The 13,637-nt window shown below is 60.4% G+C and overlaps 1 protein-coding gene across 6 annotated transcripts in view; it reads left to right on the forward strand.

Moving 5' to 3' along the window:
- Positions 1 to 11,623, forward strand: part of LLGL2 (LLGL scribble cell polarity complex component 2) — a 32,984-nt gene extending 21,361 nt beyond the window's left edge. For 3 of the 6 annotated variants that reach the window (XM_068530036.1, XM_068530038.1, XM_068530037.1), the window contains 22 exons: positions 92 to 173; positions 469 to 584; positions 959 to 1,117; positions 2,897 to 3,059; positions 3,196 to 3,328; positions 3,644 to 3,698; positions 4,299 to 4,453; positions 5,717 to 6,080; positions 6,218 to 6,371; positions 6,461 to 6,565; positions 6,940 to 7,232; positions 7,338 to 7,488; positions 7,843 to 7,993; positions 8,647 to 8,763; positions 8,878 to 9,044; positions 9,426 to 9,690; positions 9,933 to 10,086; positions 10,340 to 10,368; positions 10,592 to 10,639; positions 10,865 to 10,907; positions 11,033 to 11,094; positions 11,285 to 11,623. In XM_068530036.1, the coding sequence (XP_068386137.1) occupies positions 92 to 173; positions 469 to 584; positions 959 to 1,117; positions 2,897 to 3,059; positions 3,196 to 3,328; positions 3,644 to 3,698; positions 4,299 to 4,453; positions 5,717 to 6,080; positions 6,218 to 6,371; positions 6,461 to 6,565; positions 6,940 to 7,232; positions 7,338 to 7,488; positions 7,843 to 7,993; positions 8,647 to 8,763; positions 8,878 to 9,044; positions 9,426 to 9,690; positions 9,933 to 10,086; positions 10,340 to 10,368; positions 10,592 to 10,639; positions 10,865 to 10,907; positions 11,033 to 11,094; positions 11,285 to 11,295 (2,977 nt within the window). In that variant the 3' untranslated portion in view covers positions 11,296 to 11,623. The remainder of the gene's footprint in view (positions 1 to 91; positions 174 to 468; positions 585 to 958; positions 1,118 to 2,896; positions 3,060 to 3,195; positions 3,329 to 3,643; positions 3,699 to 4,298; positions 4,454 to 5,716; positions 6,081 to 6,217; positions 6,372 to 6,460; positions 6,566 to 6,939; positions 7,233 to 7,337; positions 7,489 to 7,842; positions 7,994 to 8,646; positions 8,764 to 8,877; positions 9,045 to 9,425; positions 9,691 to 9,932; positions 10,087 to 10,339; positions 10,369 to 10,591; positions 10,640 to 10,864; positions 10,908 to 11,032; positions 11,095 to 11,284) is intronic. The other 3 variants (XM_068530041.1, XM_068530039.1, XM_068530040.1) reach the window with 3 other exon arrangements.
- The last annotated feature ends 2,014 nt before the right edge of the window (positions 11,624 to 13,637 follow it).

A 13,637-nucleotide genomic window follows, 5' to 3' on the forward strand; every position in this document is an offset into this window, starting at 1 on the left:
GTATTTACACTCCTTGCCACGTGGGCCCAGAGGGCAGGCCAAGGGGTGGTGTCCTGCCTTCTGGAGCTTTTCCTGAGCCTGCTACTCCCAGCTATGGTGCCCCGGGGGTGGAGTTCATGGGGCTGCACCGTGAGAACAACGCGGTAGTGCAGATCCACTTCCTGCCTGGCCAGGTGAGGCCCCCCCTGCCCCCATGCCCTTCTTACTTTCACAGCTTCCAGAAAGGACGTATGGAAAGGCAGGCATTTGGTGGCCCTGGGTTTGGTGCTGATGGGAGGACCCGGGACAAACCTGCCTTTCCCCAGCTGCGGTTCACGGCCACCCTAACAGTAGCCAGGGGTCTCTTGGTTCTGGGGCTCTTTGAAATGACCCGCACAGGCTGGGCCGCCCCAGTGTGTAAAGGTCACGGTGAATGCTGTCCCTCCCTGGTTAACGAGACAGCACGCTTCTGCCCCGTTTCCTGCCTAGTGCCAGCTGGTCACCCTGCTGGACGACAACAGCCTGCACCTGTGGAGCCTGAAGGTCAAAGGCGGGGTGTCAGAGCTGCAGGAAGATGAGAGTTTCACGCTGCGTGGCCCCCCAGGGTAAGAACTCAGTCTTCTTGCTCTCCTAGCCAGCCTGACCCGTGCACCAACTCCAGGGTGCCCTGGGAGGAGCTGGCAGGGCTGCGGCCCGCCTCCCCCCAACCCCACACGGAGCCTACGCGGGAGGTGCCAAGGGATGTTTTTCTGCCTCTTAGCCCCAGCTCTCTGCCATCTGTCTCCTGTCTTGGCAGAAAAAAAAACAATATGTTTGTCCGGGCCTGAGTCGCTGGACCCCATCAAAGGACCTCACGGGCCTGCTTCCCCCCCGACAGGCATGGCCTTCCCTGGGGCCGCTGAGGGAGTCGGGGGATCTTATCTGTGGGTCCCGCCTGCCTGGTCAGAGCCAGCTCACGGGCCATCATTCCCGTCTGCAGGGCCGCCCCCAGTGCCACGCAGATCACCGTGGTCCTGCCGCATTCCTCCTGCCAGCTGCTTTACCTGGGCACCGAGAGCGGCAGTGTGTTCGTGGTGCAGCTGCCGGCTTTCCGCATGCTGGAGGACCGGACGATCAGCTCAGATGCCGTGCTGCAGCGGTGAGCCCCGGGCTCGGAGACCCTCGTGCCCTGAGGAACCTGTCCCCTCGAGTGGCCTTCTCTGTTCCATCCCGGTTATGCCTCAGGAGCTTATAATTTCTCTCCTGGGAAGTCTGTAGGGATGGGAGGACAGACTCTCAGCTCTCCACCTGTCCCCCAAATTGAGAATCTCACCCCCAAAAAAGAGTTAGCATCCCAGCACTAAAAGGGGTCTTGGGAGTAACTCGTCACCTCATTTAAAAGGAAAACAAGGCTCAAAATGATTGTGCAATGATACCAACTCTCAGTCCAGCCTTCTTGGCACTGATACCACCTCTTTCAAAGCCCCGGGGCTCCACAGTGGGGCAGACGGGGCCCAGACCTCCCTGCATCCGCTGGGCAGCTTCTGCTGATGCTTGTGTTTTGGAGTCTCTGCCACGTGTTCGTTTGCATGCAGGCTCCATGGCCCCAAATCCCCGGCGGCCACAACCTGTAGGTTTCTTGAGATCGTTTCAGAATCTTTGCTCCTTAATGGTGGTGTCCGTGGGAGAGAGGGAGTCAGATCAGGTCTGGGTGCGGAGGGGGGCCAGGGCCCAAAACAGGAGGGGATGGAGGAGTCCGGCAGGAGCTCACAGGAGCCAGGTTGATGGCCGTGGAGTGTTCTGCAGTGAAGAAGGGCAGGGAGGAGGCCAGGGTGCTGGGCTGTGGAGCTGCTTCAGGCCCGACCTTCCTCAGGGCTCTGGACCAGGCTTGTAACACTCATAGTCGTCAGGCCCCGGGTGATGGTCAAGCAGGGCTGGGCATTGCTGGGTTGGGAGGATTCCTGCTTGGGGCTGGGTCCCTCTGAGCGCCGGGCACGGTAGAGTCAGGGCAGCGTGACCATGGTCAGAGCAGGACTGTTTACAGGGTGGCGGGCACGGCTGGTGCTCAGCCAGGGCGCCTGGCCTGTGGGCAGGACGGCGGAAGGACCTGCTCCTCAGTGTGTGGCTGTACCAGTGCCCACCTTACCCGCGCCCGTGGGAGTCTAGTCGAGGAGGAGCCCCTGCTGGGCTTTCCCAGCCTGGGTGCCCTGGGAACCCCTCCTGTTGGTCTAAATCTTTGTTCTAAATGTAGAGGGTTTGGTTTGGGTTTGAGCGTAGAAATGCCCTTGGGATCCAGGCTGTTTCTGTTTCCTACTCGCCCTCCTCGGTATTGGCTCTTGGTCCTGTGCCTGCCACCTCACGGTCTTCTGTTGGCTGTAGCACCTCCAAACTTCACATCAGCATTCCAGGCCCAGAAAAGGAGGAGGGGGTCAAGGCTCAAGGCCAGGCCAACTGGCATAGAGAGTTTTGTTTTGTAGGTCTTAAAAACTTTTTTTTTATGAAACACCAACACCTTACCGAAATGCACTAAGTTTGAGTGTACGGTTTAATGGATTCTTGTTAAGTGAGCGTCTGTGCAACCAGCTCTGGGCAAACACAAAATTTTGCCAGCCCCCCAGGGTCCCCCACCTGCCCTTCTCTGTCACAGCTCCCTCCCTCCCCCAGAGGTAACCACCACATCGACTTTTCTGGAAATCACTTCCTTGCTTTTCCTTATAGATGTGCCACCTGTGTTTGCATCCTTAGGGGGTTTTCTCTATCGCTGCCCTGTTCTATGCGTTGCTTCTCTCTCCCCTTGATGATGTGTCCTGGCAGCCTTTCCATGCTGGCACATTCAGTGCCCCCTGCTTCGGGGGATGCCGGGCATGGCTGTGCCGTGCTCTCAGCCATGCCCCATCGGTGGACAGTGACGTGGGCTCACGGTGCTGCCCTCGCCCAGGTTGCCAGAGGAGGTCTGCCACAGGCGGGCATTTGAGATGGTGGAGGCTCTGCAGGAACATCCCCGGAACCCCAACCAGATCCTCGTTGGCTACAGCCGGGGCCTTGTCGTCATCTGGGACCTACAGGGCAGCTGTGTGCTCTGTCATTTCCTCAGCAGCCAGGTAGCGGTGCCACATGGTTCTCCCAGGCCCCACATAACACATCCAGTCCCCGTCTGAGGCATGGGGGTGCAGGCGATGGGACCGCACCCCTGATCCCAGCCTTCACGCGCTCTCTCTCTCCTTTCCCACCGTGAAGCAACTGGAGAACGTCTGCTGGCAGCGGGACGGGCATCTGATTGTCAGCTGCCATTCTGACGGCAGCTACTGCCAGTGGCCCGTGTCCAGTGACACCCTGCAACCGGAGCCCCTGCGCAGCTGTGTGCCTTACGGTCAGTGCTCTGCCCGCCACCTGGGACCGCCTTCCAGTGAGCAAGGCGGTGTCCTCTCTGGCCCCAGTCGGTCTCTCCTGCTTTCAGGTGTAGGTGTCCAACTCATAGAAGCAAAACCTGGGGCCCAGAGAGGGTGAAGGCTGTGTCCAAAGCCACACAGCGGGTTTTCTGACACCCACTGTGACTTTCTGTGGGAACTGCTCAGAGCAAGACTCCCGAGCCTAGATCTGCTCCGTGGGCATGCGGGATCTGTGCTGCAGACCCACGGGCCTCTGAGAGCGGGAGGACCGTTCAAGGTATTTCCTTTTCTTTTAGGCCCTTTTCCTTGCAAAGCTATTACCAAAATCTTCTGGCTGACCACCAAGCAGGGGTAGGTATCAGTGCTCTGTCCTGTTCCCTTTCTAGAGCTTTCCTGGGGAGCTGGAAAGGCTGCTCAAACCTCTGCCTGGGGGAGATGGTGCCTAGTGACTGCCTTTGGGTCTCATATCCGGGTCTCCAGGGAAGGGAGGGTGGGCCAGTCATACCTCTCTCTGACTAATTCCTGAAAACTCATTCCCTTTCTTTCCCTTCCACCCTCCTGGAGAGACGATTCAGATCAGCAGGTTCCAAACTCTGTCTTAGGAGCAGACCTGTTTCTTCAAACAGAATCATACAGGGAGACCTGATGTATAAGCAGAAAAGGGGGGCAGGGGGCACTCTGGTTGAAACGGGAGTGGCGGCAGAGACTCAGAGCCTGCAGCCTGCGTGCTCCGCTGCTTGCCCCCAAGTTCTCCTGGGCTGTTGAGTTGGGAAGAGACGGGGGTCCACCCCAGCCCCTCCTGGGGACCTTGAGTGAGCACTTACACTGAGACCAGCCCCCATCCCAGGCCCTGCTGCAGAGGCCAGTCACAGGACCACCCCACGGCCGGCTCAGCCCTTGGCTTCTGGGGCGGTGTCAGCAGCCCACCCCCTGCTCTTCTGTGCCTGCCAGGTTGCCCTTCACCATCTTCCAGGGCGGCATGCCGCGGGCCAGCTATGGGGACCGCCACTGCATCTCAGTGGTCCACAACGGCCAGCAGACAGCCTTTGACTTCACCTCCCGTGTCATCGACTTCACTGTCCTCATTCAGGCGAACCCTGAGGCTGGTAGGCGAGCGGGAGTGAGTGTGGAGGGCAGGCCACCAGGAGGTGTGGGGATCGGGCCCACCCCCATCCATAAACAAAGAGGAAGGGTCTGCAGGCGTTCCTAAAGCTGCCATCCCTGAGTCCCTAAGCCCCATTGTACCTCCTCTTAGTGTCCCCGAGGCTGCTCCCTTTCCTTCCCTGCTGGCCTGTGGCTTGTCCTTGCCGGCCACACCTCCCATCCACCCCAAACTCTCTTTGCCCTTCCCCGGCTCAGCTGGGACTTGGCCCAAAGGTGGGCAGATCTGCACTGCTGGGCTTAACAGCCACCCGGCTGAGGCAAAGGGCTCCTGGCCTGGACATGGTGAAGCCCTCCTTGGGAGGTGGGGCAGGTAGCAGTGTGGGCCAGCTGAGCTGGTCTCCTGGAACTCAGCCAGGCCAACAAAGCCCTGAGTCAGCTTTCTAAATTGGGTGACAGGCAAGACCAGAAAGGGCTGGTGTCGAAACCTAGAGAGGAGGCCTGGCGGGAGATCTCCAGGAGGGCGGGCCTCCTCCCTAGATGACCCTGACCTGACAGGCCCGAGGCCTCCAGGTGAGGGAGGCAGGCCTGCTCAGGACACCCTGGGCTGTGTTCTCCCAGCCTCGCCGGTGGCCTTTTGGAGGGAGACTCCGAACCTGCTTTTCCTCCTTTCTCAGCCTCTTCTTCCCTCCTCACACCTGACAGCATGCTGGGAGCCAGGGCCAGTTTTTGGTCGATTCTTTTCGATTTTCTACATTGATGATCAAAGTTGAGGCAGTTCCCCTCTATTCCTAGTTTACTGAGAGGTTTTTTTTTTTTTTTATCATAAATGGATGTTGGGTTTTGTCAAATAGTTTTTCTGCATCTATCGCTATGATCATGTGATTTTTCTTTTTTTTTGGCCACGCCACACGGCTTGTGGGATCTTAGTTCCCCGACCAGGAATTGAACCCGGACCCTTGGCAGTGAGAGCATGGAGTCCTAACCACTGGACCGCCAGGGAGTTCCCGATTTTTCTTTTTTAGCCTCTTGATGCAATGGGTTTCATTAATTGATTTTCGAAAGTTGACGCAGCCTTGCATACCTGGGATAAATCCCACTTAGTCGTGGCATATAATTCTTTTTTATGCATTGTTGGATTTGGAGCTTGCTTTTAAAACGTGGGTTCCCTGGCTCCACCCCTAGAGCCTCAGATTCTACAGGGCCAGGCTGGACAGACTGCTTCCCAGTGGCTCCTGCAGCCCCTGACCCTTGGCCTGTCCCCACAGCCTTTGATGACCCCTATGCCCTGGTAGTGCTGGCTGAGGAGGAGCTGGTCGTGATTGACCTGCAGACGGCTGGTTGGCCGCCGGTCCAGCCTCCCTACCTGGCCTCCCTGCACTGCTCCGCCATCACCTGCTCCCACCATGTCTCCAACATCCCCCTGAAGCTGTGGGAGCACATCATCACTGCCGGCAGCCGGCAGAACACACACTTCTCCACCATGGTAGGTCTGGCCCCGGCCCCAGCCCCGCCCCAGCCCCGAGCCAGGCTCGCCCATGAACTTCTCCGTCATCTCCTCCAGGAGTGGCCTATTGACGGTGGCACCAGCCTGGCCCCGGCCCCGCCCCAGAGGGACCTGCTGCTCACGGGGTAGGTGACGTTGATCGTACTCTCCCGCCTAGTGGGACGTGTGGGGTGGGAGCAGAGCTCGGGGGGTGTGCGTGCCAGTCCCGGGCACCTCTGGCCCGGCATCCTTCTCACGGGCGGCAGGCGGGCTCTGCCCACAGGCACGAGGACGGCACAGTGCGGTTCTGGGATGCCTCGGGCGTCTGCTTGCGGCTGCTCTACAAACTCAGCACGGTACGGGTGTTCCTCACCGACACAGACCCCAACGAGAGCCTCAATGCCCAGGGTGAGGACGAGTGGCCCCCCCTCCGCAAGGTGAGGCCCGGAGCCTGGGAACCAGGGAGGGCGGGGACGGGCCAGGCCCAGCGCTTATGGCCCCTCACGGAGCTCTTCTCCCTTGTCAGGTGGGCTCCTTTGACCCCTACAGTGACGATCCTCGGCTGGGCATCCAGAAGATTTTCCTCTGCAAATACAGTGGCTACCTGGCTGTGGCCGGCACAGCAGGGCAGGTAGCAGGCCGGGCTGGGCGTGGGGAGCAGTGGGGAGGGCTGATCAGGTGACTTTGGGCAGCGTCCAGGCCCACGAGCTTCCTTCTCAGTGTTGGGGGGCAGCAGGGCCAGGAACCAGCTTCCTGAGCGCCCCCCCTGGTGCATCACCTGCCCCTGTGGCTCTGACTTCTCCCAGTGAATAGAAGTTCCCTGATCCCATTAGAGGGAGGCCTTTCTCCTCCAGAAATCAGGATTAAGAGCCAGAGGTTGGGTACTTCTGACCCTTGGCCTTGGCGTGGATCTTGGGTCCTTTGCCGTCCCTGCCGTTAGGGTCCCTGAGGTCCCGCTGTCCCTTGGTGCCGGGGGTGGTTCAGCCCATCTGCCGCCCCGCCCAGGTGCTGGTGCTGGAGCTGAATGACGAGGAGGCAGAGCACGCCGTGGAGCAGGTGGAGGCTGACCTGCTGCAGGACCAGGAGGGCTACCGCTGGAAGGGTCACGAGCGCCTGTGTGCCCGCCCAGGGCCCGTGCACTTCGAGCCCGGCTTCCAGCCCTTTGTGTTGGTGCAGTGCCAGCCCCCGGCTGTGGTCACCTCCTTGGCCCTGCACTCCGAGTGGCGGCTCGTGGCCTTCGGCACCAGCCACGGCTTTGGCCTCTTTGACCACCAGCAGCGGCGGCAGGTCTTTGTCAAGTGAGCAGACCTCCCGGGGTGGACGGGGCCCGGGTCTGGGATTGGTGCCTGGATTGGCAAGGTCCCTCAGGCCCTGGCCACGCTGATGGCCCAACGTCCCCCCAGGTGCACGCTGCACCCCAATGACCAACTAGCCTTGGAGGGCCCGCTGTCCCGTGTGAAGTCCCTAAAGAAGTCCCTGCGCCAGTCCTTCCGCCGGATACGTCGCAGCCGGGTGTCCAGCAGGAAGCGGCGGCCTGCTGGCCCTCCGGGAGAGGTGAGGCCGAGGCCGGGCACGAGCCCAGGCACAGCCCGGAGCAGCCAGCGGCAGGTCCCAACCACCCCTCCCTGCCCCGCCTGCTTTGGCCACAGACTCGGGCTCTGGGCCACCCCCGACCCCCACCAACCCTGTGACCTCGGATCCGTCACACTGCTTCTCTATGCCTCGGCTTCCCTAAGTGTGAAAGGCAGTCACTGTAATGCCTCAGGGCCACGTCCTCAGTCAGTATTACCAGGCAGGTGATGGCAGGGGCTGTGGCCAGTCTTCCTGGAAGGCTTGCTGTTGAGCAATCGGATGCCCCCGGGAAGGAAGGCCAGAGCCCACCCTCAGGCCTGGCCCACTCCACTGCAGGTGCAGGAGGGGAGCAGCAGGGCAGAGAGGACTGGCCTGCAGAACATGGAGCTGGCGCCCGTGCAGCGCAAGATCGAGGCCCGCTCGGCGGAGGACTCCTTCACGGGCTTTGTCCGGACCCTCTACTTCGCTGACACCTACCTGAGGGACAGTGAGTGGCCAGCTTGAGGTGGGGGGCCCTCTGGTGTGAGGGCGTGTCGGAGGCTGCTGGCTGGTGCACCCCTAAGAGGGGTTCCGCCTGTGAGCAAGGGGAGACTGGAGCCCCCGCCCGCCCCTTTCCCTCCCGTGCCTGGGTCTCCGAGTCTGATTGCCCTGGCTTCGTATCCAGGCTCCACCACTCTCTAGAAGTGTGACCTTGGACGTGTCACTTAGCCTTTCTGGGTCTTGCTTCTCCCCCTGTAAAGTGGAGGGATAGCTTCCTCCTACAGTGGCTGCGAGCGTTGGGACATGCCACGTGCCTGCTGGTACCCAGCAGGCCCTCTAGAAGCTCTCTGGCTGTTTCTCTTCTGCCAGGGCAAGGGTGGGCTGAGGGCTGTCTGCTGCTGTATCTCGAGGGCCGAGCTGTCCTGGGTTTGGGATCATCTGCATGGGGCTCTTGGTTGTCAGAGAGCCTTCCCAGCCTTTCCCATCTACACCCAGGAGGTAGGCAGGGCCCACAGCAGCTCCATTTTACAGAGGAGGAAATTGAGGTTTATGAAAGTTTGGTGACTTGACCTTGGAGTCACACAGGTAGTGAGCCAGGTCTCCTGGCTCCCCCTGACCCCCAGAGCCAGGGGTTAGATGTAAACCTTTGCCTCCTGGCAGGCTCCCGCCACTGCCCCTCGCTGTGGGCTGGCACCAATGGAGGTACCGTCTACGCCTTTGCCCTGCGGGTGCCCCCCGCCGAGCGGAGAATGGATGAGCCGGTGCGGGCAGAGCAGGGTGAGTGCTGGGCAGGGGGAGAGCACTTGTCTGCCTCGGCTGGGAGCGGGATGGTGTCTCCAGCCTCGTCCTCTGCCCAACCACCAGCCCCACCGCCTACCTCCGTCCCTGCAGCCAAGGAGATCCAGCTGATGCACCGAGCGCCCGTGGTGGGCATCCTAGTGCTGGACGGACACAGCGTGCCCCTTCCCGAGCCCCTGGAAGTGGCCCACGACCTGTCAAAGAGCCCCGACATGCAGGGAAGCCACCAGCTGCTTGTCGTGTCGGAGGAGCAGTTCAAGGTGCCTTATGGGAGGAGGTGGGGTCCCCCAGGAATCCCCGGCACAAATGACAATGGCTGGGACTCACTTAAAGTTGTGTCTGTAGTTGCTGTGTGAGGGCTGCAGAGGCACAGGAAAGAAGCGGGGTCTTGATGGAGCCCCCGGGCCCCAGGGTCAGTGGTGGGGACACTGAAGCAGGACCTGTGTCTGGGGAAGGGACAGAAAACACAGACAGGGAAGGAAGAGGCCCTGGCGTCCTCGCAGTCTGAGTGCCGTGACCACACATCTGAGGGCCAGGCCCGGCGGCAGCATCGGGCAGGGAAGCGGGAAGTCCTCGCTTGACCGGATGAAGCTCTGCAAACTGGTCTGGCTGCGGGTGTGACCGGCTGCCCTGTGCCCTAGGTGTTCACGCTGCCCAAGGTCAGCGCCAGGCTGAAGCTGAAGCTGACCGCCCTGGAGGGCTCGCGGGTGCGGCGGGTCAGCGCGGCCCGCTTCGGCAGCTGTCGAGCCGAGGACTACGGGGAGCACCACCTGGCCGTCCTCACCAACCTGGGCGACATCCAGGTGGTCTCGCTGCCCCTGCTCAAGCCCCAGGTGCGGTACAGCTGCATCCGCCGGGAGGACGTCAGCGGCATCGCCTCCTGCGTCTTCACCAAATACGGCCAAGGTGTGCAAGCGGTGGGCGTGTCGGGACCTCTGTCCGCAGGGCTGCGTTTGGGGGTCCTGCTGTGCTGCGAGGGCCTCTGGGAAGGGCAGTCGGGGGTATTCCGGTCAAGGCCAGGCTCCTCAGGCAGAGAACTTTGGGAGGCTCTGGCCCCTAATCCCCCCCTGGGGGGGCAGCTCTGTTGGCAGCCACAAGGCCCGGGAGACTCAGGCTGGCCTCACCTGCCAGGCTTCTCCACCCCCCAGGCTTCTACCTGATCTCACCCTCCGAGTTTGAGCGCTTCTCTCTCTCCACCAAGTGGCTGGTTGAGCCCCGGTGCCTGGTGGATTCAGCAGAAACGAAGAACCACAGCCGTCTCCGCGACAAATCGGGCCCTGAGAAGGCCTTGGGCCGAGCCAGGTGGGTAAAAGGGCAGGTGGCCTTTGCTCCAGCCCCTCCTCACCCCACCCTCCCTGGGGTGCCCCCTGGGGGCTGGTCAGAGTCCCCTTCCCCCGTGAACTCAGCCCACCCTCCCAACTCTGCCCCCTTGCCCCGCTTTGTATGCCCCACCCTCCCATGCAAGCTGGTCAGTCGACCTCATCCTTCACGGGACCAGGGCTTTTCAGAACGGGGAGCCTAGTGGCCCCCGATCCTTACTGTCTCTCCTCCACAGGAACTCAGGGAGCCAGAGTGATGGAGAGGGTAAGACAGGCCTCTCTGGGGCCAGGGGCGTGGGGGGCCGAGGCGTTGTGAGCACACCTGGGGAGGGAAGGGGATCCCAGGTGAGCAGGTGGTGTTCGGGCTGGGAGTCGAAACAGCTTCCCTTCCAGTCCTGGGCTCAGGCTTCAGCAACCCCACCCCCAGAAGCAGGGAGCTGGGGCAGAGGAGGGCCCAAGGCTCACCTGGCCTGGCCTCTGCCTTCCAGAGAGGAGGTCGAGCCCCATGATGGAGCACGCCCTGCTCAATGACGAGAGTGAGTCAGGGCAGGGGCTGGTGGGCTGGCCGGCAGGAGGGATGTGCAGGGGGGAGCGGTGGCAGCGTGCTTGGAAGGCCAGGGTGGGAACGAGGGCCGGTTTCCTGAAGGGGGGCAGGCCCGTTCACCCCATCAGTAGAAGGGGCAGAAAATGGGGGTGTCTGGCCCAGCCCCAGCTGGCCTCAACCACGCCTCTGCTCCCCACCCCTGCCCCCTGCCCTGCAGGCGTCCTGAAGGAGATCCAGAGCACGCTGGAGGGGGGCCGAGGGTGAGTGACTCAGGTTTGCAGGGCTGGGCCCCCGGTGCCGGGAGACGTTCCAGGAGAGCCCTGGGAATGAGGGTCCTCGTCTGCAGCCCCCGTGGGTGGTGACGGCCCTGTCTTTGCCCACGCAGGAGCTGTGGTGATTGGCGTTCCCAGCGAGTGGCCGTGGGGTACGGCCTCAGCAACGGGGGAGGTAGGGGCTCTGGGTGCTGCCGCACGGTGGGGTGGGGCACGCTCCTGGGGAGGGATAGGAGGGACGGGAGCCCCTGTCCCCGCTCCCCAAGGCCCTTAGGCCCATCCCAGCCCTGACACACACCCCCCACGTGCCCGAACACCTCCGTGTCTGGGCTCAGGCGGGTGACTGAGGCCCCCGTCCCGCCCAGGATGCTCCTGAATTGCCGTGGCTCTCTCTCCTTCTGCACGATGAACACACACTACTGATGGCTCTTCCTGGGGGCACCGCCCCACCTGGAGAGGGCCGTGCAGGGGCCGGGGGCACCCCCAGTGCCCACCCTGCTGCTGCTCCTGGCCTTGGGAGAGGAGGGACCCCAGGCCCCTGGGGCTCTCCCTCCTCGGGCCTTGACTCTCTCGGTCCTTTTGTCAATGTTGCACAGTTTTTATCCCCGTCTCCCCCCTTTTTGTAGTGGGCTGGGTTTTAAATTATAAATGTTTAACTGCCTCCGGGTGAAAAAGTTTGTAATAAACACCTTATTACCTCTTCACTGGACTGGCCCAACGACTTTAATTTTTTAATTGTGCAGAGATTTTCCATGTAAATAGAAATGATCGTTAGCTGGTTCCTTGCCTTTGCCCCTTGGGTCCGTCCCCTGGACCAGGCTGGTGCTCAGGAGAATCTGTTTTTTAAGCTATTTGAATCAGATCAAACTGTATCTGGTTGTGTCTGAACGCTAGATGCCTTCTCTCTTTGGGGATAAATGGTAAAATTAACTGAATTGAGTCTGTCTGACTGCACCCCTGGGTGGGGGGCAGTGGGAGGCCCCTAGCTGCCCCTGGCCGGCCTTTCCTTGCTGTTAGGAGGGGAAGATGCACGCAGTATCTCAGGCCTGATGGCTTCTTCCGGACTTCAGGGAAGGACTATGGGGTGCTGCTGAGGTGGGGGGCAGCGCCCGGAGGTTAAGGTCTTCATAAGCCAGGGGTTTGATTCTACTTGGGCTACATCTTTATTCGCCTGTCTTCACTGAGCACCAACTATATGCCAGGTGCTTGGGGTTCAGAAGTGGCCAAGACAATGTGATCCCTGCCCTCGTGGGGTCCTTACAAGTGCAGGAAGTGTTAAGATGAGGGAAATCCGGGGGCTTGTGAGAAATATGCCTGGGGAGGTGACATTCAGTGTGACGGGAGAGGTGACCAGGAGCTGGCCGGGCAGACTGTTCTCTGCAGAGGATGGGGGGTGGGAGGTGCAGCAGCACGAGAGGAAGTGTTCTGCTCGCCGTAGAGCAAGTGAAGAGTTGAGGGTGGCTGGCAGGAAATGAGCTGAAAATGCCAGGGCCAGTCCAGGAGCCTCGTGAGGGCAAGGACACCGCCATGGGCCGCAGGGACCCACCCTGGCCTGAGTGCGGAAAGGGCCTGTTGGAAGGACACGGATTAGCTCAGGGAGCAGAGGAGGAGCTGAGGCCCAGGTCCCAGGACGGACACACCGTGGGAGTGTCCTCCCCACCCACCCTCCGGCCCAGCACGTCCAGCTCAAGAGTCGCTGAATTTTGGAACTTGGACCACTTGAGCATCCCTTGTTTCTCCTTAGAGGAATAGTGGGGGCTTACTGAGATGGAGCCCCAAGAACCACAAGGAGTGGGAGGGACAGCTCCCCAAAGGAAGAAAATGCTGTCCCTGGAAGAAGTGGAGAAAGGATGCTGGGCAGATAAAGACAAAGCCACGGGGGCGGGGGAGGTGGGGAGAACTGCACCCTCTGCAAGACAGTCTGGACTCCATCCTGAGACAACGGAGGCCTTTGAAGGACTTTTTTTTTCTGCCGCGCTGCGTGGCACGTGGGATCTTAGTTCCCACATCAGGGATCGAACCCACACACCCTGCAATGGAAGTGCTGGACCGCCAGGGAAGTCCCATCTGGAGGGCTTTAAGCAGGGAAGTTCCATGAGATTTATTCTTCTAAAGACCACTGTAGCTTCAACCGCAGGTACAACAACCGAGTTCCACTCAGGCAAATTACTTACCTGCTCTGCATCAGTTTCTCCTGGGAAATGGGATAACAGTATTCCCTCAGTGATCTGTTGCCAGGTTCCTATGAGACCTCGAGGTTAATGGGTTAATGTTGGGGGAGGCCCTCTGTCAGGGTCAGGGAGAATATCTTAGAGTTTGATGCACAGGATGTCTTTATCTTTTATCACAAAAGAAATTAAGCTTTGCTGTTTCTAACTTGGGTTGGCACTGGGGTCCTCAGTCTGTGGGTCAGAGGATCCTACGCCAAAAGTGGGTGTCAAGGAAGGAGTGGGAACATCACACCCAGAAAGCTGGGCTCCCCACCTAGGGAGACAGGTATGGTTTTGTGACTGCCAGTTTAGGGGGGCTTCCATGTCTTTTATCCAGTTGGCTAAATTACCTCACACTAATGGACAAGCGACATGAAGTTTCCTGCCAAGAAACCAAGAATTGAAGATCATGGTAATAATGCAAACACCAACAAATCAGAAGAAAATGGCAGAGCCAACACCTCCATGGCTTTGTGGCTGCCGCAATGATCCGGCTAGTCAGCTCGAA

This window comes from Eschrichtius robustus, chromosome 20 (genome assembly GCF_028021215.1).
Source record: "Eschrichtius robustus isolate mEscRob2 chromosome 20, mEscRob2.pri, whole genome shotgun sequence".
NCBI lineage: Eukaryota > Metazoa > Chordata > Mammalia > Artiodactyla > Eschrichtiidae > Eschrichtius > Eschrichtius robustus.